General features: G+C 35.9%; 1 protein-coding gene across 2 annotated transcripts; it reads left to right on the forward strand.

Moving 5' to 3' along the window:
* The first annotated feature begins 2,539 nt into the window (after positions 1 to 2,539).
* Positions 2,540 to 25,473, forward strand: VCAM1 (vascular cell adhesion molecule 1). Of its 2 annotated transcripts, XM_074188279.1 has the most exons (9): positions 2,540 to 2,726; positions 3,259 to 3,534; positions 6,710 to 7,033; positions 8,510 to 8,773; positions 11,773 to 12,048; positions 16,306 to 16,632; positions 18,001 to 18,267; positions 22,148 to 22,414; positions 24,195 to 25,473. In XM_074188279.1, exons 1-9 carry the CDS (start codon positions 2,663 to 2,665, stop codon positions 24,344 to 24,346), a joined length of 2,217 nt encoding a protein of 738 aa, XP_074044380.1. In that variant the 5' UTR covers positions 2,540 to 2,662; the 3' UTR covers positions 24,347 to 25,473. The 2 variants fall into 2 exon arrangements, with proteins under 2 accessions (XP_074044380.1, XP_074044381.1); XM_074188280.1 differs by lacking the exon at positions 22,148 to 22,414.
* The last annotated feature ends 745 nt before the right edge of the window (positions 25,474 to 26,218 follow it).

Consider the following 26,218-nt stretch of genomic DNA (forward strand, 5'->3'; position numbering starts at 1 on the left):
ATTGAATTTTCCATTCAGATGCACATAAAAATAGAATACAATTTAAAGAAAATTTTATTTGTTATGACAACTTTTTTAGTAATATTAAGTTTTCTTTTTTCCCAGTCGATTTATTAACCTTAATTAAATACCTACAATTTGCCAGGAACTGTTAAGTTCTAGGGGATATAAAAAGAGGCAAAAATAGTCCCTACCATGAGGAGATTACAATCGAATGAATTTTCTCTTAAGTCATATTTTTTTGTTAGTCATACTTCTACTTTTGAAATATTTCAAAAGGATAATATAGATCTTTACCAAGTATTCCTAAAAACTTATACCCCAAGAAGTATGTGAACCCAGGTTAGAAATCTCTGTGTTATTACATGGTTTTCTGAATCACTCTAGCTAAGATGGTAGTCATTAACCATTTGTTAATTTTCTATTAATCGCACTTTATGAATTTAGTAAAGCTTGATTCTTGAGTTGCCATCCAGTAGTGGGCCTATCTATGAAGTCATTCACCATTGAAAGGACTTAACAGACCCTCAATTTTACTGGCATTGCCTTCCAGAAGCTAAGATAAAAAACATTCAAGTAGAACTATCCTTAAGGATTGTTTTCTAATGGTTTTGAAGACTACTTTCAAATGTTTTCCTATTGCTGCATTTTGAGAGATGAATTAGACCATCCAATGAGCCAGTTTTTTTAATCTTATTTCATATTAATGTTTTCCAACCTCTCGATATTACAGTTAAACTAGAACATGAGCTGTCCCCAAACTATCCCCACCCGCTCACTTTATGTGGGCTATTTCATGTGCCTGAAATACATCCCCTTCTTTCAAAATGCTTCCTCAAATGTTTCTTCTTCCATGAGGTCTTCTCTGATTCTCCTCTCAATTTCCTTACCAAATTATTCTCTCCCTCCTCAAATCTTCCTATATCATTTTCTCTGGACTTCTTCATGCCTGTCAGACTCAATCTTATAATCTTTATAAACAGAATTTTTTTTCCTAAGTAAAATATAACATCCCTAAGGACAAGAGTCATGCCACTTTTCATATCTGCAACCAGGATCTAGCACATTTATTAAACAATACTAATGGAATCGTCTACTGTTTAGATGGCAAAATTCAATCACATATAACTTTTCTTCCCCTTAAAGTTCATCGTGGAAAGGTCAAATTCATTGCATTTGTTCACTGTAAGTGCTTACTTTCAGAATGGTACTGTTTGTATTGTTGTTTGTCCTTTGTACTCAAAGAAAACATTACATCAGAGAGGTGATGCCATGACATGCACTTGAATTGGATATGAGTGAGGGGTTCCTGTACTAAGTCACCAGCCTCACTTTCTCTTCTGGATGCCCTGGATGCCAAGCAATCAGGCTTAAGTGCGTTGTCTATGGACACACAGCTAGTTAGTGTTAAGTGTCTGAGGCTGGATTTGTCCATGGTAAACAAAGAAATATTCTTGATGGAATTTAAACTGAGGGTTTCCTTGACTCCAGGGCTAGTGCTCTAACTGCCCATGTTTGTGTCCAGTGGAGCTGTACAGTTAAGTAAGACACAATCCATGCCTTCAGAGAACTTAGGATACAGTAAACAAAAATTAAATTATAAAATAAAAAAATAGGTTATTAAATGACATGTGAGCAGGTAATTAGAAGAATTCCTAAGAGGGAGAGAATTTTTCAGAAAGGTTTCTTGCTAGACCTTGGAAGGAAGAAGGAAGAGGAAGGATAACATTCTGGTAGAGGATACAGTTATGAGCAAAGGTGAAGAAGAAAAACATGCTACTTGAGGGAAAGGTTGATTTCATTTTTGTCCTTGTAGTGACACTGTCTTGCACAGTGCCAGACATATATATCAAATGTTCAAGTATTTGTTGAATTGAATTGAATTGGGATAGCATAAACTATATAAATCTATCTTCATCCATCCATCATCTATCCATCCATCATCTATCTATCTATCTCCATTTATCTCTGTCTGTCCATCCATCCATGTTCATCCATCCATCCATCTATCCATCTATCATCTTTTACTTTCTATCTTTCTTTTCTCTTTCTCTCTTTTTCTCTTTCTTTTTCTCTCTCTCTCTTTTCTCTCTCTCTCTCTCTTTCTCTTTCTCTCCCCCCTTCATCTACCTATCTCTATTTAAGACTGAAATCTCTCATCCAATCAAAAGATTTTGGTTTTTTCTTTAAAAAAAAAAGCAGGCACAACAAAAACCTCCACTCCTTACTAGCCTAAACATAGGATTGTTCTAGAGTGGTTAATTGCCACATATCTTTGCTAATCATCACACTATAATCTTGGGGCCTTTTGTTTGCCAATTCAGAGCAGTTTCTGAATTAAAAACCTATTTTTACTACTGGAAAGCAAGCTGGGAATGTGCAGATGCTTGTGATTTAGCCTCTTGAGCAGTACAAGGGTTAATACTGAGGAACTTGGCTCTGGGTCAACTTTTTTTTTTTTTTCCCTGGCTCTGCTCTGGGTTTCCCCGTTAAGGGATTTCCCTCCGCCTCTTCAGCAAGACCCTTTATAAAGAGCAGACTTTCTTCCTTTGCTTCCCCAGCTGCACTCACTTGGGGAGCTGCAGACAGTCCCTGGGTTTCTTCAGGTAGCCCCGAGAGTGGACAGTTAGAATTTGCTGTTTTCTCTATCACAACATCCAAAATGCGTGGGCAAAATCTCTGGACTGTCCTGGCCACGAACCTCCTTTGGCTGGTATTTGCTGCATGTGAGTCCTTCTGTTTTTATTTCTTTTGCCTGCAAGAATCCATCTGAGCTGCTGGGGGAGATTTCAGACTCCTTGCTATGGCTGTCAAAATGGTGCAGTAGTTTTTAAAGAAGGAGGAAAAGTTGGTTGAACTTAGTTTTCAAAGTGGCTGCTGAATTTAAATTGTGTTATCAATGGTCCAGCTTGGGAAAGGGTTGGAAATTAAACTTATTTGGACCATCATTTCTCACCTGGGATGAGTAATTTTATCTCTTTGCTATTTTCCCATACTTGGGAGGAATTTCAGTCCTACCATATATCAAAAAGACCTTGAAAAACAGTGGCCAGGTTTACGCCTTTGTCATTGATCTTTCATTAAAGAAGGTGATTCCAATATCTTCCTTGTATTTCTTAACATCTAGCTGATAGATTCACTTTATTTTGGCAGAACCTGATATATGTCATATATCAGGATCCCAGAGAGGATAAAGGGAGAAAAATACAAAATCAGAAGCTGGGAGTAAATTTAATTTTCCTTTTTTTTCCTTTAAAGCGGAAGATCTGAAAATTGAAGTTGGTCCGAGTTACATTGTTGCGGCTCAGATTGGTGGTTCCACTCAACTGACCTGCACTGTGACTGGCTGTGAGGCTCCTACTTTCTCCTGGAGAACCCAGATGGACAGCCCCCTGGGGGGGAAGGTGCATAATCAAGGGAACAAATCTACCTTGACCATGGATCCTGTTAGCATTGCGAATGAACATTCTTATCTATGCACAGCCACATGCAGAAACAAGAAAGTTGAAAGAGGAATCCAGGTGGAACTCTACTGTAAGCTATCTTCTCTTTGAATGTGATATTATAACCCTAAGAACTATTTGCTCATTTTCGGTGAGATTAGTTGGAGGAAAAAAATGAATATATGACTCTTCCATGGGGGCCAAGTGGGAAATGGGGGAATAAACAGGGTACTTTTTGTTGATTAACCATGTATTCCTCCTGAATTATTTTATTCAGACTAAGGAAGAAACTGCTTGCTAAACTGAGTTTTATTTGTCCTTTCCTGATCTTTCAAAGCTTAGTTCAGACTAACATCTCTTCTATGTAATTTTCCTAGATTCCTTCTATTTTTAGTGCTCACTTTCCCCCTCCTAACCTTATGGTTACAGATTTATGTGCTTCCTCTTCCCCAGTAGAAGGCAGGTTCCTTTAGAGTAGGAAATATTGAGATTGATAATGAAATGGTAATTGTATTAATATAGGGAAGTCCCTGATATGGAAGCTCCCTCAACAATGTAGGTTAGTGCTTTTTTTGTTTGTTTTATTTTTGCAAGGCATTGGGGTTAAGTGGCTTGCCCAAGGCCACACAGCTAGGTAATCCTTAAGTGTCTGAGGCTGAATTTGAATTCAGTTTCTCCTGACTCAAGGGCCAGTGCTCTATCCATTATGACACCTAGCCTCCCGGTTAGTGCTTTCTTTGCAACTTTTGATTATAAGTTGTAATTTAGACAGCTAAATGATTTGGCCAAAGTCACATTGTCATTAGGTGTCAGAGACAGGACTTGAACCAGGGTATCAGCTTAGAGACCAGCTTTCCCTTCATTTCTTATCAAACTCATTGATTAGTTTATTAATAAACAATAGCAGGACAAAACCTCTCCATTCACATTCTTTTAATTCGCAATCCTTCCCTCTCCTCCTCTCTGCTCCCCTTAATGAGTTCAAATTTTAATAATATAGAGTCTATCCATACTCTTCCAGTTTTGACTTTGCCATTAATACAACAATTTTTAAAGATAAACATTTATACCTGGAAAAGTTCTCTTGCTTTTGTGTCCTTACTAACCCATGTATCTATTCAGTTCAGAAGCTCAGTAAGCCTTGTCTGTCTATGGGAATTAATAACTGAGTAGAAATGGTAGGATGTTCCTAAGGAGCAAAATCAGAAAGTCGATAACAGGGTGGAAAGACAGTAGTCAGAAACTGACTCCAGGAAAATTTGTGGGACTGGGTCAAAGTCAAGACTAGCTTAGGTACCTTATAGGAGATGATATACATAATCTCCCCTTGCAAATCATTTAGTCAAAGATTTAGGAAAGTGGAAAGCACCTTGATAGCCCAAACTCTTATCTCAGAGATAAAGGAACTGAGACTCAAGGAGGGGAAGGGGTTTGATCCAAATTGTTCAATTTATCTTGTGTAAAGCAAGCAAAAGTGAAAGATACCATGTGAGCCACACCATTTGGTAGAATTTCCTTTCTATTCTCCAGTAGCTAGTGTGAAAGTGACCACATGATTTCCCTGACTTGGTTTCTCTACTTTGCTCAGGCAGAAGGATTTAGAATACATAAGTATTTTACATGAGAAGTTGTCAACCTCCAGGACTATATTCAGAATGAATTAGAGCATCTCTGTAAAGATACTTGAATTGTTCAAAAGGGAGGTGAATTATATTGCATCAGCTTATTACACGCAGTGAAAAATATACTGTAGTTGGCATATTCCTATACATAAATGAGAACCAAAAAAAAGAGGTAGTATTGCAATATGGAAAAATTGAGAAAAGATCATTTTTACATTTTTCTGTTTAGAGAGAAATAGACATGACATAGTGACTAGAACATTGTGTATGAGAAAGCAAATCCTGGGTTCAAATTCTACCTCATTGTGTGAGCACAGATAAGTCACCCACTCAGGGCCTGAATTTGCCCATCTGTAAAATGGACATTTTCATACCAGTTGTATGTCTTACAATGTTGCTATGAGGTTTAAATGGAAGACTAAATACATAGTGCTTTTGCAAACTTTAAAGCACCATATGTCAGTTAGCTATTATTTTTTATCATCGTTGTCATCATTGCTTTGGAGTTTTACTATTCTCATAATTTTAATTGATGTAATGTAAAGGATGTCTCAGTGTTATTGTTCAGAGATCACATCCTTTTATTAGCCATTAAAATTTTGTTTTCTAGCTGGGTGGAGTAAATCTCCTTCTCACATTCACCTTTAAGAGCATTTAGTTCTCTTCAAAGTTCCTTATAGGAGAATATATGCTATTATTGTGCCCATTCAAGATATATCTATTTAAATCATCAGATTTAACATCAGAAAAAATTTCAATCATACATTTTCTTGATAATCTTCCTCTTTCATAGAATTACCTTGTCCTTATAGAGCACACATACACACACAAATATAAAATTATATATACATGCTTAATGTATAATGAAATGTTAATTCCTTATGGGTGGGAATCTAATTCACTGTTTTTTGTATCCTCCAATGATTGACACAAAGAAAGTAGTTCGTAAGTTCTTGTCTCAACTGATTAAGTGATTGAGCTGTCACCAGACTTTTTACCATAGAATTAAAAAATAAGTGGAGTATCTATTTGAAAAATCTCCAGAAAATATATTTATTGGAAAAAATAACAGGACCTCAAAAAAGAAATATAGTATAGTTTAACTAATTCTATGCTATTTGACTCTCAAGTCCTAAAATGATGACTCCTTATGGCTTGTAGGTGTATTGGGGATTTAAAGCTTTATGTAATGGAGTATAAACTCTAGCAGAAAAAAAGAATTTCCACTCTTAGTCTGGCAATGGATTATATGTCTGTTATTCCAGAGGACCTGTTATGAGGAAAATGTTTCACCACTTAATCAGCTTCTTAAGCATCTACTCTGTTCCAAGCATTGTGATAAACAAAGGGGATAAAAAAGAGACAAAAGACAATTTTTGCCCTCAAGTAGCTTACACTCTTATTAGTTATTAGGGAATGTTTTTGTTTTGTTTTTGTTTTGGCCACAGTACTTAATAAAGTTGTCTGTTAAGACACAAAAAAGGGTGATGATATGTATCAGTAGGGGACTATTCATATTGATGAAATGATAGGATATTGAATATAGAATATTTTGTGTACATTAAAAATACATTAATTTAAATCATCCTATGTAAAGACCAGAAAAAATTCCATTCACATCATGGTTTACTTTGGTATTTGAAGCTTTTTCCAGAGATCCAGAGATTGAGATGAGTGGCCCCCTTATCATTGGAAGGCCTGTCACGGTCACCTGCAAGGTCCCAGATGTATTCCCCTTAGAACGACTGGAGATAACATTATGGAAAGAAGGTTCACATCCTATAAAATCACCAGATGTTGTAGAGGATGATGAAGATAAAAAAATAGGGACCAAGCATTTGGAGATGGTCTTTACCCCAACCATGGAAGACATGGGAAAATCCCTCATTTGTGAAGCCAAGTTACTTAATGATGAGTGGAATTTTGAACCTAAAGAAAGGAGAATTACACAGACACTTCAGGTGAACAGTAAGTACATTTTATACATACATTTCAGATACAGCCACAGGTTTTTATGAGGTCTTATATCTCTATTTGTCAAAAACATTTAGTATAGGATCTATAAAGTTAAAGAGGTTATTTGTTTACTCTCATTTAAGACCATTGCTAATTGAAGTCTTTTTGCCAAATGGCTATAGAAAGGTTCATTAGCCTGGATGAATTGCTGTGGTAATTTTCAACAGCTTATATTTTATTTTCTATCACACACAAAAGATGTTGGAGATAAAAGAGGAGCTTGAAGGGAGATTTAGGAAAACAATAGGGAAACCACGAGGAAAATGGTGATAGGAATGATGATGATGACAATGCCTTTTTTCTTTTGGAGTAGATCAGTGATTTTTATTAGTATAAGAAACTCCTTGGAAGGAATTTCCTTTGTCAAAGCAAACTGGCAATGTAGAGTCATAGAGAGTTGCCTAAGGGAACTGAGAGGTCCAAAATCACAAAGCTTATATGAGCCATAAATTGACACGGAGTCTTCCTGGCTCCAAGGGTAGCTCCCTGTTCATTGTTCCATATTACTTCTCCATATTTATATGTCTTTTAAAAACCTTGTTTCAGAACAAGGAGAAGGGAAGGGGAATTAGCATTTATATAGTGCCTACTGTATCACAGATATTATCTCATGTGACCAATAATCTTATAAGAAAAAGCAGTGAATGCTGATGATAGGTCAAGAAACATTTATTAGACACCTACTCTGTATCAGACAGTATGCTAAGTGTTAGCAATAAAAAAAAAAACCAATTCCTATAGAGCCCATAGTACAATGGCAGAGACAATATCCCAACAAGATAAAATAATTGTAAATAATCTTAGTGGGAGGATGTTAACATTAGAAGAGGGACCAAGAAAAACTTTTTTCAGGAGTTTGGGATTTTAAGGATCTAAAGGAATCAGGACTGCTGGGAGCCTCAGGGTTGTGAGGATAACTGAACATGATATGTGTAAAATGCTTTACAAATCTTAAAATACTATATAAATGCTAGCTAGTATCTGAAACTAATTCTATACATGCACCAGTCTATCACAAAATCCTCCCCTTAAATACCACATCAAGAACCACAGAATTGGAGGATTAAGTGACATAAGATCTAAAGCTCTTTGCAATCCCTAACATTATATAAATTTATTTTCAGTAGCTACATCTAGACATATATTAGTCTATCCAAAAGTAAAAACCTTCCCTCTATAGCATTGAAAGTCTCCTAAAATTAGGTGAACTTGATTTTGTTTTAACTTCCTCATTTTGACCAATGAACTACTTTTCTTGGACTTATTGGATGGTTTAAAACAATCAATATATGTGCATAAACAGTTTATCTTTCGAGGAGTCATATTTATAAAATACTCAGGTCACCTCTATGAGAAGGGAGAACTACCCTGGACCCCCATTTACATAAAGGACAATGACAACTAACCCAGTGACCTTACCCTTTTCAGCTGTACCCAAGGACACAATCATCTCCATCAACCCTTCCAACACTGTGCAAGAAGGGGATTCTGTGACAATGACCTGTTTCAGTGAGGGCCTGCCACCCCCACAGATCTTTTGGAGTAAGAAACAGGATAGTAAAGATCCAACTCCTCTTTCTGAAAATGCAACGCTCATCTTAGTGGATATGAAGAAGGAAGATTCTGGAACTTATGTGTGTGAAGCAAAGAACCAGTTTGGTAAAAATAAAAAAGAGATGGAAATAACAGTAGGTGAGTCAAATGAGTTAATTTCTAATATGTAATTGGCCAATTACAGTAACAACAATCATAGAACTCAAGCAAGAATTTAAAAAAAAATTCTAAGATTTAAACCACTGCTAAATGAATTCACTCCTTTGTAACTTGGGCTACAAAAGGTTAATACCCAAGAAGTCCTTGAATGTATTGAGCTAATAAAAAGGCTGAGCTGCTAAAATTGCCTCCTGGAATAACTTAGCTTTCTAATAAAACTTGTCCCATGTCAAAAGTGAAAAGGAAGGAAGTTACTGGCTTTTAAGAGCTGTATAAACTTCTTCAGGCTATGAGGCAAAAACTGAAGGCCCCTATGCCAGTAATTTATAAAGTATCATAACAGTGGTCTGAAATGCCAGTAATTTATAAAGTATCATAACAGTGGTCTGAAAAAGTTAGTGGATTCAGAGATTTCATTCACATTATTATGACTCTAGGGCCAAGATAAGAGGAGAAAATGTGAATTGGAGGGAAAAAGTTTTATGTTAGTTAAATATGATAAGGGTCCTATTATCTAAGTTATGGAAAAAACTATGCAAACATTTAGCTAAGAACCATCCCCAAATAGATAAGTAGACAAAGGATATGAATAAACAGTTCTCAAAAGAAATGCAATTGTTAACAACTATAGGAAAGATTGCTCAGAATCACTACTAATAAGAGCAATTGAAAATTGGCAAACAGAAATAGTAAATATTGGAAGAGCTACTGAAAGATAGTTGGTGGAACTGTGAATTGGTCCAACCATTTTGGAGAACAATTTGTAATTATGCTTTAAAAAGTAACTAAAATGCTAATTCAGAGATCTCATAGCTAGGCATATATTATACAGTGGTGAGACAGAAAGAAAATGCCTATTACATGCCAACATATGTATTGCTGTACTTTCTCTGATCACAAAAAATTGCAAAGTAGTTGAAGACTGAAGAATAACTAACAGATTGTCATTTATGAATATAATGAAATAATACTGTGCTATAAAAACACAATGAATAAAAAAATTCAAGAAAACATAGGAAAACCTATATTAAACCAGTGCAGAATGAAGTAAGCAAAGAAAATAATGATTTCAGCAAAGTGAAGGGAAAGAAAAATAAAATAAAAATAAATGCTGTGTAATTATAATGACCAACTTTAACTGTGAACTAGAGGGGGAAATGAACCTTCTTTCAATTCAAGGAGGGGTTGGAGAGTGCAAGTAGTCTGAAACCATGGAACATTGTAGATCTTATCAGATATGGTTAGTGTTTTGTTTGGATTTTGCTGAACAGCAGAGTTGGTATATGTGTGTGTTTAAAAATTTTTAAATCTTTGTTACAAGAAAAGGCTTGCTTTGTAGGAGAAAAAAAAGTTACATTTTGAAATTAAATGCTGTAAAATTGAAATTACTTAACTTTTTAAAATCACATAATCACAGATTTTTGATTGAAAGAGACCTTAAAAGTCATTTAGTTCAACTCCCTAAATCTTTACAGATGAGGCAATTAAGACTCATGAAGGTTTTGCCAAAGTCACAAAGGCAGGAAGTGGAAGAGCCAGGATTCAATATGTCATTAATTCAATGAATGATCTGAGAAGGTTCACAAGGAAAGAACCAGATCCATTTTTTTAAATGTCCATCTTCTAATATCAGATTAAAAGTTTCAAAATTGATTGTAGTCATTATCTTGAAGGAGCTTGTCCTTTTAAAGGAAAATTTAAAAGTAGCTCATTAGAAAACAAAAACAAAACAACCTGTGATGGAGTACTGAACTTGGATTAAAGAGACTGTGGTTCAGTTTCCACTTCTGATATTTCTAGACTATTTTAGGTAAGTCATTTATCCTCTAAGCCTTAGTTTCCTCATCTGTCAAATGTGAATAATAATACTGGCACCACCTTACCCTACAGACAGCCAAGATGAAAGCAAGTTACAAACCCTAAGACACTGTAGAACTGTGTTATTACTTTCAGTGTGTTGGGATTATGTGAGATAAACTTTCTTTGAAAGATATTAGGATGTCCCAGGTAAGCACTTATGTATACATACCCAGAGAAATTTGAATATTTAAATTAATTTTTCTTGTGATGAAAAGTATGGAGATACTTGAAACAGATCCTTAAACAAGATGCATTTTTGTTATCTCCTGTGGCATCTCCTTTGTCACCTTCAGAGCAGAAAATCACTATGAATTTCTTTGAAGCGTTAACAACTTTAGAGGCAGAACAACTGTCATATAAAGGAAACTTTTGTCTACATCAGGGATGATCTTAATTGCCAAAATGTTCTTTCCAAAATTTGTTACTGGGCAGATTCTGTGATAGAATTGAGCCTTCAACCCTGGATTTAAATGTAAAGCAGGTTCATCCATCCTAATAAAACACAAGTTAACACTAAGAGGTAAATCATTTGTGATTTGAAATTTTAGCTTTTGATTTGCTTCCAATGTGATTTTTTGTTTTAATTTGAGATTTGTGTGAAGTTGAAATTCTAAAACTCAAGGTTTAGGTTCAAACTCTCAAAGGCATCTTTTCTGATGTAAAATGAGTGACTATTTTCTTTTCCAATACTCCTAAGCTTATGATCTCATTTCTTTTATTTTCTTTTCCTAACCATCAGGTTAGATTTGGTTGCATCAGCAAATAGGTACAATGCTTTAATTATCTTGCCTTGCAACAAATCTTGGTTCTGGTGAAGTAAAGATGGTAGCCCATTGCCCTTTTTAAAAAATAATTCTTCTTTCCTAATTCACTTTGATTTTGAATCCCCTTAAATATTGTTGCAAGTGAGTACACATGGGTTACTGTGGGCTATTTTTTAAAAAAATATGGGTCCTTTCCTTCATGGAAAGTAAATTTTAACAGAGTAATTTCTTCTTTTCAGGTGGGAAGTTAAGTGGTAAATGATAAAAGGAATAAAACAGAGTGGAATGGAGAAAGAGGAAAATCTTATCAAATTTGATAAAGGTTTATATCATACTTTCTTTTTCTTCTTTCAGTGCAACCGTTTACTGTAGAAATCTCGCAAGGACCAAAGATTGCTGCTCAAATTGGCGATTCTCTTGTGTTGACCTGTACCACAATGGGATGTGAGGACCCTTTTTTCTCCTGGAGACCCCAGTTAAGCAGCCCCCTATTGGGGAAGGTACACAGTGAGGGGACCAAATCCACTTTGACCATGAATTCCATTGGCCTTGAGAATGAATCTTTTTATCTGTGCATAGCATCATGCAAGGACAAGAAAGTAGAAAAAGAAGTCCAAGTGGAGCTTTACTGTAAGTAAGCCAACACTGTAAGTGATCTACTCTTATTCTAAGTTATCTTTATCTAACCAACATGCTATAGTGGAGAAAGCACTGGACTTGGAGTCAGGAAGACTTAAGTTCAAATGCCAGGTCTGCTACTTATTATGATAAGCACTGAGGATATAAAGAAACTCAAAAACCAGTCCCTTCTCTAAAGGAGTTCACAGTCTCAAGGGAGGAGACAATATCCAGCTATGCATCAATAAGATGTATAGGGGCTAGGTTGAAAAGTCAAAGGATTTTTCTAGGCATCACTTTCCTCATTAACAAAATAAAGGAGTTAGACTAAATAATCTCAAAGAGCCCTTCCAGTCGTAAATCTATTATTCCAAGTCTCATATGTAGAGCACTGGTCCTGAAGTCAGGAGGACCTGGGTTCAAATCCAGTCTCAGACCCTTATTAGGTGTTTGACCTCGGTCACTTAACCTTGATCACCTCAAATCCAGGGCCATTTCCAGTTAACCTGATTCATATCTGGTCCCTGGACCCATATGACCCTGGAGGAAGAAGTGAGGTTGATGATTTAGCACATCCCCCCCTTATTCAAATCTGATTCATGTACTTATCATGGCATCACCTCTCTGATGTCATGGTCTTCTCCAAGAATGAAGGACAAACATTATCATAGTATCTGCATGGCTTTAGACAAATCAAGTTCCCTCTCTAGTTTCAGTCTCTTCATCTGTAAAATGGGGATAATAATGCTTGAAGAGCTCATAGAGTTGTTATGGAAATCAAATTAAATGATATAATAATGCATTAATAATATCATAACACCCATAATACACAATAATAACTACACAAAACAATGATGATGATGATGATGATCTACTGAGCTCCTTAAGAGAAGGGATTGTTTTGGTTTTTCTTTTTTGTATCTTTTAGAGAGCTGGGTAGGGAGTCAAGAAGACCTGAGTTCAAATCTATCCTCTAATGTTGGTTAACTGTGCAGCTCTGGGCAAATCACTCAACCATTGCCTGCCTCAGTTTCCTCAACTGTAAAATGGAGATAATAATAATAATATCTGCCTCTTAGGTTTGTTGAGATGTTAAAATGAGATAATATTTGTAAAGAGTTTAGCATAGTGCTAAAAGCACTGTGTAAATGTCAGTGCACCATTATTTAAAAGTGATGATCCAGTGTTGCAAATTGTTCATTTTCAGTAGAATTGGTTGAAAAAATAAGTCTGACTCTATGACTATGCAATGAGACAGAAGTGTTTAGAGAAGGAAATAAACAGGGCACATGATTCATTAATGAGGAAACCATATGTTCCTGATGAAACTTTTTATTCAAGCATGTGGTAAAAATTACTGCTTGCTGCCATACTGAGGAATTTTTTCTCCAGGCAATTCAGTCGACTTGGACTCAGAAAGCAAGCAGAAAAATCTTTCCATACACAGTCTCTTGGCTTGTACCATAGCTAGTCCAAAGCTTGGTTCACCTAGTCCATAGTCAGTAGCCCATACCTTGCCACTCTCCTGATTCTCTCTCCAATATTGATTGAAAAGTTTGACTCTCAGAGCCCTTCCCATTTCCTTAGCTTGTTAAAACTCATCTTGGCAGAAGCTCTGACAGACCAGAAACTGCCAACTAATCTTGAGTCAATGTTTATCGACTCAAAATGACCAGGGTTACTACCTTAACAGTATTTGTGGCTGTCTGCAAATAGCAGATCCTGGACAGAAGGGGAGGACTTTGGCTTGAGGAGCGCACCCAAAATGTAGAGCTAAAAGTGAGTGGAAGGCAGGCATTGGATCTTTGCATTGGAGGCAGAGGATCGATCCTCAGTGATGCTGGGGACAAGGCTGAATTAGTCTAGGTGTCCTATAGTGAATTCACTTTAGCGGTGAGAATGAGGTCTTCTTTGCAACTCTTCATTTTGCTGATGAACCATTCATAGTACCCAAACAAATAGTTTGGGCACCCAGACCAGCTACAAATTGCTACGTGGAATGGACTTTATTTAAGCACCTTGGTTCATAATGTTGGTGGAAAATAATAGGAACAATTACTACCACATAATTTCCTTGATATGGTTGCTTTGTCTTCTTTCATTGAATGGAATTAAAAAGGGCACATTGCAGGGTTTTTCCAGAACTACTGACCAATCATTTCTTACCTCCTTGAGATTGTATTCAGGGGGAAATGGATTATATCTGGAAGGAATTTTAACTTCTCAAAAGAGGGTTGTTCTATTGTATCATCCTTACACAGAGCCAAAAATTTGCTGATGTCAGCACATTCCTTACTAGAAATGAGAACCAGGAAAAGAAGTCTTTATTGCAGTAAGGAAATAGCTGAAAAAAACTCATTTTTTTTTTGGTTGGTACATTCTGGTTTGTACAAAATAGTCTGAGCTTTGTTCTGAAACAATGATAATAAGTTCCTCACCCTTGCCCTTATAATAGATTCAATGCAGAATATATTCCAATATTACTCAGATCTACCCTCCCCACCATCCCTTTGTTTTTGCTTTGTTTTGGGGGGGGGCAGGGTCTGGATATGATTTTATTTTTATAGAAAACTCCATCAACTCAGTATCTTATATGTATATAGTTACTTACACATTTGTTTGTTTTTTCTCTCTTTAGACTGTGAGTCCTTGTGGGAAAGGACTTTTTTTGGTCTTTTTATGTCTTTCTAATTGGAGCTAGATGGTGCAATGCATACATAGAAAGCTGGGTATGGAGTCAATAACATCTCTATTCAAGTCATCCTCAGTTGTTTGCTAGCTATGTGGCTCTAAGCAAATCACTTAATCATTGCCTGCCTCAGTTTCCTCAAGTATAAAATGGATATAATAATAGTACTTGCCTCCTAAGGTGACTGAGAGGATCCAGTGACTTAATATTTTTTTTAGGTTTTTGCAAGGCAAATGGAGTTAAGTAGCTTGCCCAAGGCCACAAAGCTAGGTAATTATTAAGTGTCTGAGACCGGATTTGAACCCAGGTACTCCTGACTCCAAGGCCGGTGCTTTGTCCACTGTGCCACCTAGCTGCTCCGACTTAATATTTTTTATAGAGTTCAGCATAAGACCTACAGCATAATAGGTGCTCAATAATTACTTTTTGACTGAGTAGCTGAAATTCCCTTCATTGACAGATTGGTAACAGTTCTCTAAGATCTAGGATAAGGGAGTTGCTTAGGGCTAGGAGAGTTTAGATGAGTGGCCTTGGGTCCTACAGAAAGTATGTGTCGGAATAGAAATGGGACTGAAACAAAAGTCATACTGATTCCGAGGCAGGCTCAGTCTCTCTCTCTCTCTCTCTCTCTCTCTCTCTCTCTCTCTCTCTCTCTCTGTGTGTGTGTGTGTGTGTGTGTGTGTGTCTGTCTGTCTGTCTCTATCTCTGTCTGTCTCTGCCCTCTGTCACTCTGTCTCTGTCTCTGTCACACACACACACACACACAGACACACACACACACACACACAGACACACACACACACTGAGTATCTCAAATTGAGAGATCAAATCGAGTAGTATCTTCCTAGTCTTAAAGTCCTATGTCTTAAAATTTAAGTAAGATGTGTTTATTGGAGTAGAAGTACTTAGAAAAATATTTAAAGAAGCTGGTGATTAGCATGGAATCTCTCCTCTTATGGTTTTCCCTGACAAACCAATGATCTTCCTACATTTCTGAGATTTAAAAAAAAAGCTTTGTCCACTGAACAGCCTTTCAGTGATTAGCCTTTCTGAAATTAGCTAGGTTGGCCCTCAGTTTATAGACTCATAGTCTGCCCATCCTTGGTCTATATGTGAAAAACCTTGTATTTTGGTAGAACTTGTCCCTTCCTTCTCTGCTGCATTGACTGTCCAGAACCCTGAGTCATCCTTCACTCTATAATATCAGATGAGCAGAATAGAATTATTGTGAAAGAGGAGAGAGATAACAAAATCTAAATAGTGAAACAGTATTTGCTTTAACCACTCCTAATAATTGTAGTAAGAGATATTTTAAACTATATTAACCAAGGCACTGTGCATTCTAAAGGTCTTTGTCATCAAAAAAAATTATATCCTAAGACTAGAGAATTAGTAAAATCTTGCTTCACATGCCTGTATATGTATTTACATAATGCAATTTAAATGTCCCCAGGGACCAGAATTGACATTTGGAGACTGTTCCTGTTTACAAACATTAGTTTGGTTATTTTCTGAAATCATCCTATGTAAATACCTGCAAAAAATCCCATTTATAACATGGTTTGTTTTGTTATTTGAAGCTTTCCCCAGAGATCCAGAGATTGAGATGAGTGGCCCCCTTATTGTTGGAAGGCCTGTCACTGTCACCTGCAAGGTTCCAGATGTATACCCTTCAGAACGGTTGGAGATAGAATTCTGGAAGGAAGGTTCCCATCCTCCCATGGAATTACAAGATATTGTAGAGAATGCTAAAAGAAATCATCTGAAGACCAAGGGTTTGAAGATGATCTTTACCCCAACAATGGAAGATATGGGAAAATCCCTCACTTGTAAGGCCAAGTTACCAATTGATGAAATGAAGTTTGAGCCCAAAGAAAGGAAAACTATACAGATACTTCAGGTGAACAGTAAGTACATTTCAGACAGGGTCACAGCCCTAGTGGGTAATAATATTTGATATGTGCCAATGGAATAGTGGAGAGGGAGTTGGCCTAAGACTCAGAAAGACCTGAGTTTAAATTTTGTCTCTAAAAATTGTTGGCTCTAGGGAGTTCTCTGAGACTATGAATTTTAGAAAAGATGTAAACCAGCATGAGTACACTATATGTTAGGCACTGTGCTTCACAAATGTTATCTCATTTGATCCTTGTGACAACCTTATGAGGGAGAGGTTGGAAACTGGAGCAGACAGAGGTTAAGTGACTTGCCCATGGTCACATAGCCATTAAGTTTCAACTGACATCTTCCTGGCTTCAGGTCTAACTCTCTGTCCACTAAGTCACCTAGCTGCCCAATATATAATATAGTAGAAAGAGTAAGATATTTGGAGTCCCAAGCCCTCATTTCAAATTCTGATTCTAGTATGTCACACATGTGTAGCAGGGGTCCTTTCTTTTTCTGGCCAGATTATTCTCCCAGACTAATCTCCAGTTCTACTCAAGCTCCATGCAGCAGTCAGATCTCATATCCTCCATTCCCAAATCCTAAATCCCATGGGAGGTGGCCCCATCTTCCCTCAGAAGAAGAGAGAAGAAAAACTACTATTCCCAGATGCCTGGCTATCATTCAAAATATTTGCCCCATGTGAATTCTCAACCCCAACTGGTTCTATCATATTATATTCTTATCACCTGTGTGACATTTACATACTCCTGACAAGTCATTGACTTCTCTGGACCTCAGCTTCCTTGTTTATAAATTGAGGGGTTATGATTCTGAGTTTTCTCTTATGTTTCTCCATCCATGTTATTTGAATCTTAAGTCAGTTAGCCCAAAAGGGGAGATTTTTTCAGGCCCAAGCTTGTTCCTGAAGTTTGTGAGGTCACCCTGGAATTTTTAGAAAGATAAATATTATGCCTTATTTTTTCACAATTAAATTTAATAAATATTAATTATAAACAAATTTATTTGTTATTTATTATATATATATAATTTATTTAATATTTATTTATACTAGATAAATATTGAGTACCTCTAAAATGTATTCATATCTTTACTAGTTGCTGTAGTGGGAGGGATACAAGAAATAATTAAGATGTGGAATTTTTTTTTAAAGAACCCAAAATCTAGTTGAACACAAAACAAATCCCACCCTAATAAAAAATATCTCAGATCACCAATTACAGCAAATATGTCTATGCCATTGCTTGTCTTATCTCTAAACTGTTCAGACAAACAGTACAAATTAGCATCTTGATTGCTACCAGTTCTTTTGTGGGCTTCATTAAGCTCATATTAAATTCATTGTTCTCTCACACTTTGCATTCTGTTTGCAGTGCCTCCCCAAGATACACACCTTACAGCTTTTCCTTCTAATAGCATCAAGGAAGGAGACTCAGTTGCTATTTCCTGCACAACTGGCAATGTTCCAAAGTCTCAAATTATCCTGAGGAAGAAAACAGAGAATGGAGATAGAGAACTTGAGTCTACAAGTGGTACATATTTCATAGATGCTGCCCAGTTGGAGGATGCTGGGGTGTATGAATGTGAATCAAAAAATGAAGGTGGCTCAGAAGTTAGGAGCCTGGTGCTTGATGTTAAAGGTTAGTTCATTGTTGTTGATTTTTTAAATAATTTGTATATTTCAAAAGGATGTTTTGTTTTAGGAGAATGTGTGTGTGGAAGGTGGGGGGGTGTCCAATTCCAGTTCTTTTTGGTTACTTCATAAGATTTCCCAGAATAATGAAGCACATCTGTTATATCATATGGAGGAATGCCAGAGAGTTAAAATAAATCATTAATGAGTAGGGGATTGCTAACTATTTTTTTCCACCCTAGAGACTTGTATTGAATGCATCCTTGGTCTCCAAGGTCTTACACTAGCCAAGTGTTTGACCAAGCCTAATATAGCTGTCAATTGGGAAAAAAAGAGGGAAGAGTTTGGATCCAAAAGACCCCTCTTCCTTGCTCCCATTGGAAAATAAAATATCTTTCCAAAGTGACTGGTAATTTCAGGATAATTACCATGGTGGAGAAAATTCATGCACCATAGAAAGATATCCCAGACTGTCAAAGTGTTCCCTCAAATATTTTAGTCCCAACTTGGCCTGTGGAGGCCATTCAACTGAATTCTAATGTGAAGTAAAGAGGGAACACATAACTGAAAAATGAACCAAAGTCCAGAGCAATTGCAGTCATTGACCTTTCTGTGTAAATGCATCGACTCCCCATAAATTAAGAATATGGACCTCTCATAGGGTTATAGATTAGAACTTGAAGGACCATTTATTCCAACCCCATCATTTGACAGATGAGGAAACTGAGGCTCAGAAAAACTTAAATGATTTATGCAGGATCACATAGCTAAGTAAGTATCAGAAGGGGGATTTGACTCTTTCTGACTTTGGGTCTAACATTCTCCCTTCATCTTCTGTCAGTTTTCTTGCCTCCTGTAACAAACAAAATGCCTCCTGTAAGGTATTTTTTTTAATAAAATGAAAAAATGAATTATTAAACAAATTTATCTCAAGCATGTGGGGTGACACAAATCCCTATTACATGAAGTAAATGGTATTTTCCTCACTTAAAGATTCTCACGTAACCTTCTATAGAACAGGGTCACTGTAAGGAAGGATCAGAAGAAACATAATTTGCTAAAATGTAATCTGCTCACAGAATCCAAATTATGATTTATAATGCACAGTGCTGCCTAAGGGATGAATTATCATTTACTCTAGCACTTGGCAAAAGGAGCCCTTCCCTTATGCCTACTGGTTCTGTGACTTGGTGTCTGCCATTTTAACTCTCTGAGTTTCTTCATCAATAAAGATGGGATAAAAATGCTTTTTCTCAGAGAGGCAGCTAATTGGTACAATAGGCAGAACTTCAGACTTAAGAGTCAGAAAGAGGAGTTCAAATCTAGCCTCACATAGTTAATAAGTATGACCCTATGCAAGTCACTGAAAGCTTGATTTCACTATCTGACTTGGTTTACTCATCTGAGAAATGGGGATAGTACTCACTTGTATCAAATGATATAATATTTGTTAAGTGCTTTACAAATCTTAAAGTGGTCAGTAAATGCTAGCTATCCTTATTCATAGTTTACTTATTTCACAGGATCATTGTGAATGAAGTATGTAGTTAACTATAAAGCACTATTCAAATATAATCTCTTATTTCTTTTTAAAAGTTACTTTTTTACATTTTGTTTTTACATTATAAAGGTTTCTAGATTACTCCCTCTCCCTTCAGCTCTCTTGTTAAAAAGAAAAAAAATTAAACCAACAGTCAGGCATAGTCAGGTGGTACAATGGGTAGAGTCCTGGGACTCCTCTTCCTGAGTTCAAACCTGATCTCAGATATTTGCTAGCTATGTAACCTTGAGCAAGTCACTTGATCTTGTTTGCCTCAGTTTCCTCAGCTGCAAAATGAGCTGAAGACAGAAATAGCAAATCAGTCCCATATCTCCCCCAGAAAAACCCTGAGATGAATTATTATTAATAACCAATGATTTGGAGAGATCCAGAGTTCTGTCCTTTTCTATTGTCCTCATTTCAAAAACCAGCCCCTGAAGCTTGAGCTTTCTCCTCTATCTCATCCTACTTAATCTCATAAGGAATCTCCCATCTGAAGTGAATTCCGCTCACTTGGGTGGAGATAGTTCCTTTTTTTAGATTTCACAGGACTAGGGGTGGTCTGAGTTAGTCTCTTGATCCTAGAGTGATATGATGTCTTTCTTCCTCAGTCCCTCAGTAGTTCAGTTCTCTATGTAAAGTCCATTTCTCCAATCTGATAAAAAAGACTTTTATCCAAAGGTATATAAACTTCAAGAAGTGGCCACGCTTCCTCTTTGATCATCAAGAGGATATTGGGTCCTTTATGTCAATCTTTTGTCACCTGTGAGTGATAAAATTAATTATAATTACCCCAAAACTTTGCCTCCCCAAATCATTTTTATTTGCCACAACCCCAAGTGGGATCACAAAGAGTCAAACACGATGGAAACAACTGCACAACAATATTATAGCCATTTCATCTGAAAGTGCCTGTAACAGTCTATACCAGTAGTCTCTTTATTTAATGTGTATATTTGCATATATATATATATGTGTGTGTATATGTGTGTGTGTATGTGTGTGTGTATCTATATCTAGTCTATGTCTATATCTATTTACAGTAATCTCTTTACCTTCTCTCCCATCCTTACCCTACTTTTTCAGGATGCCCACTTACAAGTGCCTAAATCAGATTTAGTTGTTTTTTTTTTAAATTGTACTTAGCTTCTTCCCTTGTGACCCCAAAGGAACTTTTCTCTGTCCCTTCAATTCCAACCTGAGGGTTGGAAAGGACCTTCAAAGTCATCTAGTCTTACCTTTCCATTTCGCAGATGAAGACACTGGGATTCAGAGAGGGTCAGAGAATTGCCCAGAGCTAGAAAATGTCCAAGCTGGGATTCTCTTCTCACAGAGCCCAGAATGTTATCCTCTAAGGCCAATCATTTCCCATCACAGTTTGCTGCTATTAGTTTCTAAACCTGATGAATTAGGTGTCAAGTTCAATTAAAACTGTCTGCCTGTTAATTATGCAGTACAAGGGAATCTGGGGTATTTTACATACAGAATAAATAGCTGTTGCCATTGTTTTTCTGAGGTCTACTTTGTAAGCCCCCCACTGTTGGAGATCTTGGAAGACAGATAGGTCCTGAACTTGAACTTAACATATAACATACATATGTATAAAAATATAACATAAACATATATATGTATAAAAATACTTGCCTTGCTATTCTTGCCTAGAGGAAGTCTTTATGGCTATCTAGTCTGGTCTTTTGCATTCATGTTGAATGATCTTCCTTTAAAAATACAATATTTGAAGTATGACAAAATGGGGAAAGCACTGAATTTGGAGTAAGAGATCCTATTTTCAAGTCTCAACTCTGCTATTTATTTGATTATGAACAAGTTATTATATCTCTTTTGATCTCAGCATATTGTTTTGTAAAATAAGGAACTGGAAAAAATAACCTCTATGACTCTGACTCTAATGAAAAGTTAAGAGGAACAAATATCAACCAGGTTAAAACTTTGATGGCAGAAGCTGTCTTTGGAAATTGATGTTTTGAGGTTTTTTTTTAACAGTAACTGAGTTTAGGTGACTTGCCCAGGGTCACAAAGCTAGTACATGTCTGAGGTCAAATTTGAACTCAGGTCTTCCTAATTCCAGTGTTTTATGCACTGCACTACCAAGCTGCCCTTGAACATGTTATTAACTGCCTCTTGGTATCAGTTTACTTTTCTGTAAAAATGAGGAACTGACCTCTAAGTCCATTTCCAGCTCTAAAGAAAATGATGGTTATCATCCTATTTTATAATTAAAGAAAATTAAACTTAAGCCCCAAAAAGACAGAATTTTTTTTCATAAACTTGACTAAATTTCTATTGACTTGTAGTCAACCTTACTCCATGTTTTCTGTCTTCACAGTACCTCCTCGAAACACAACAATATCCATCCATCCATCTAGAACTGTTCTTGAAGGGGAAAATGTCACCATTACATGTAAAACTTTTAGTCATCCTCCTGCAGTGATTGTCCTCAAAAAAGTTGATGTGGACAATGAAGTGACTATGTGTTCAAAGAATGGAACATTTACTTTATATCATGTTACTCCTGATGACACAGGAGTATATAGAATTGATGTTTCCAATGAAGTCGGAAATGACTCTGGACAGATTGAGATCTCAGTTATGGGTAGGAGGATTTTCCTTCATTCTTTATTATATTTTCTCCCCCCCCCCTCAATATTCAGGTCATCTTTAACTCTACAGAGTTTCCATTAAGTTAAGCTCCTAAAATTTTTACAATTTTTCTTTTTATTCCTATAGTTAATGTTTCTTATTTAAAGACAAGGCCTAAAACTTTCCTTTTGTAGGTTATGTTTCTTCCTTATGTTGTCTTCTTTTCTAATTGTTTTATCTAATTAAAGCACTTCTCCCAGGTTTGTCATTTTTTAATGAGGCATTCTTGATTAGCTTTGTAATTCTAGCTCCAAACTTAATTTGGTTTTAAATACTTGGATTTGGATGAAGCAATTAATTTAGGTAAATTATTTTTATCTCATGTTGCCTAGGTCATGTAAATAACTTGAATGTTGCCTATTTAATTTAGTTGGTCATGTGGTCAATGACAGCAAATTGGACACATTGGAAAACGGATGTTTTCTTTTAGTCAAATTTTCTTTTGATTTCCAAGTTGATGGAACATGCCCCGGTGATAGACATTTGGGGTATAATTATGCTCATTTGGGGTATAATTATGAGTTTTTGAGTCTATGAACTTGAGAAGAAAATAAAGAGAGAATCAAAAAATAATTCTTGGACATCACATACATAATGGGTATCATGTTGCTCGTCTTCTCAATGGATGGAGCAGGGTTGGAGGGAAGGAATGGGTTTGGAACTCAAAATTTAAAAAATGTTAAAAAAAAAGAAAAAATTAAATTTAAAAAATTTTAAAAGAGAGTAAAAAAAGAATTATATCTGGCAAGTTCAAAGTTGGCTTAGTGGAAGAAGACTGTTCTTATTCCTCAAGTTGTCAACAATGGCAACAAATCATAGTGAAGAATACAGTTACTGGTGTTTGGCCTAGATTAGCAGAAAGACAAGTGGAGAATTGAGGCAGCTATTGGGATAATTTAGGTGTAATTTAGGATGGCCTTTTTGCTTCACTTACCTGAATAATTAACTCAGTTCACTTTGCTGGTGTGTATACTGGTTAGTATAAGTATCGAGTTCCTTTTGATGACTTACCCCACTTGTGAGGTGTTTCAGCTAAAATTAATTTGAATTCTCACAAGGAAAATAAATCCCATTCTTTGAGGAGTCAATTGACTTAATATTTAAGGTTAAAGAGTAAATAAGTTCAAATGGACTACAGATGTCATTAGATACTTTTATAATGTTATCTATCACCAGCCAATTTTCAAAATTGTATGAAGGAACAACTGATTACTTATAAAAAGTATTCTAGAGATAGAGTGTATATAAAAACAAATTATGATTTGAAGAAAAACAACAATGAATTTGGAGTCAGGTGGGAAAGAGTTGAGTTTAAATTTCAATATTATCTGGATGATTTTAAAAGAGGATCATAAATTTACAATTAGAGAAGACCTTTGAGATCATCAAGTCTAGCTCCCTTATTTTATAGATGAGTAAATTGAGATAAGCAAAACTTAGGTAAAAGATCTAAGTATCTTAGTAAGTATCTAAGGCATGATTTGATTTCAGCTCTTTCTAACCTCACATATTCTATCCATTATGTCACCTATCTCCCTTGAATAAGTAATTGTATCACTTTAGTTCTCAGTTAACTCATCAGTAAAATGACAGGGTTATAATATTTCCCTTTACTTCAAAGTGGGGGACTAACGAATGAAATCTCTATGATACTACCACATTTAAAAAATATTTATTATTTTCGATATTACCACTTTTATAATCAAAGTCAATTGCTCTTCTTTCTTTTGCAGAAATCCCTAAATATTTTTCTCCTCAACTTCTTGCATTATACTGTTTATCATCACTGATAATACCAGCCACTGGGATGGTTATCTACTTTGCAAGAAAAGCCAACCACAAAGGTTCTTACAGTCTGGTAAATGCCCTGAAATCAAAAGTGTAGCTGTCAGTTCGACCAAAGACATTATTTATCAGTCAACCCCTGATTACTGCTCATTATTCCATCAGGAAAACAACATGCTGTGACTTCAGACTCTCCCTCTGAATATGGTGAACACATGGAGAGAAACATCTGCCTTTTCTTTTTCTTCCCACAGGCAAGAAACCGAAGGGAAAGCAAGGCTTTTTTACTGGTTCATTGAAATATAATGGTAGGAGCAATTCTTTGAGATGTATATAGAATAGCATTTTCTGTACATATGTAAAATAAATATCCCTACTCCACCGAACATTAGAATAATGTCACTTTCCATCAAAATCTCTTCCTAAGAAGATTATGAATTGGAATACATTTTAAAGAATAATTTATATCAGTGTTTCTTGGTATTTTGCTTGGTATTCTATTTTTAATTTTTTGATACATTTTATTTTGTATTAACAAGATTTGATCTTTATAAAATCTCCTGAAAACAATTTCATCTTTTGTAAAGATGGCAAAGTTTCAGACATGGTATTGTGGATTAAGAACCAGCATTGGAGTCAAGACCACTTAGGTCCAAGTCCTGACTCTGATAGATGCTGGTTGAGTGACTGTGAGCATATTGCTTAACCTTTCCATGCTCCAAGCAATTTTCTAAGACTATAAGGTCTAAACAACGTACTGGACTGAATTTGGGGAGGGCATTTCCATCCCAGGAGTCCCTCTGACTAATGAAATCACAGATCTGGACTCCTCCCCTCAAAAAGAAAAAAGAAAAAGAACCCAATAGTTGAGTACACTTAAGAATGTTGAAAGTTTTATTTCAGGTACAAATAACCATCATAGAAGTGGTCAATGGTGGACATTTCTCTTCTGTGACTTTAAGGGCTTCTAGTGATTGAGTGAGGATTTATAATCCTTTACACACTAGGAGAGAAATGCCACATAAAACCAATGACATTAAAAGTGCCATAGTGCTCAATTCACTATGGTGGTGAACTGGACTATTTTCTCTATACGGTACTGGTGTAATTATGGAAAAATTTTATGACTGTGATTGTTTCATTGAGTCCTGGGTGACTTTCTCTGTTATCTTCATCTGGTTTCATTTTGTAAAGTTTTTTTGTACAGTAAAAAGATAAATTCTAAAATTGGAAGATGTGTGATTCTTTGTCACAAACTAAACTCTTGTAAAGCTGGTTATGTCTTTGAAGAATGAATTAAAAGATAAAATTCATAAGAAGGCAAAAGGAAATTGGATTCATTAATTAGAAGGGATGGATAAGCTTCAGTCATCTGGAAGATATACACAACATGATAAACAAGTCTTTCTCCATTAGTGATTGATCATAAAGAAAGAGAGCTTCTATTGTAAGTGAATTTTGCTACAGAAAGCTTCTTTTGCAAAAGTATGCCTATTTTCTTCTCCTAAGGCTACTCTAATGAATTTTCATAAAGATTGTGCCTAAAAGTGGATAGTTTTTCACATGTGATATGACCTGGTCAGGATATATATATATATATATGACATTATCTCCTTCTTCTCTCTGGTCACAACATTTGTATTAATATAGTCTAAGATTATATTTGCCATCTTAGACATCACATTATAGTTATACCTTCTCCATTATGAATTTCCCCATCATGGTTTTACTATATCATGGCTCAACATAAAGAATTTTATGGGAGTTTTACAGAAGCTACAGATGGCACACAAAAGCCAACAGATGACCCAGAGCCTAGGATCAAATACTTAACCCAAGTTTTACAATAAGGAACTGTGAATATCCCATAAAAGAAAAAAGGGAAAAAATTAGATTTCTGCTCTGCTAAGAAGGGGAGGTCAAGAAATTTTCTGTGAATTTTTTCAGATTGTGGGGGCATATGTTCCTAAGT

Source organism: Macrotis lagotis, chromosome 5 (genome assembly GCF_037893015.1).
Source record: "Macrotis lagotis isolate mMagLag1 chromosome 5, bilby.v1.9.chrom.fasta, whole genome shotgun sequence".
NCBI classification, from domain to species: domain Eukaryota; kingdom Metazoa; phylum Chordata; class Mammalia; order Peramelemorphia; family Peramelidae; genus Macrotis; species Macrotis lagotis.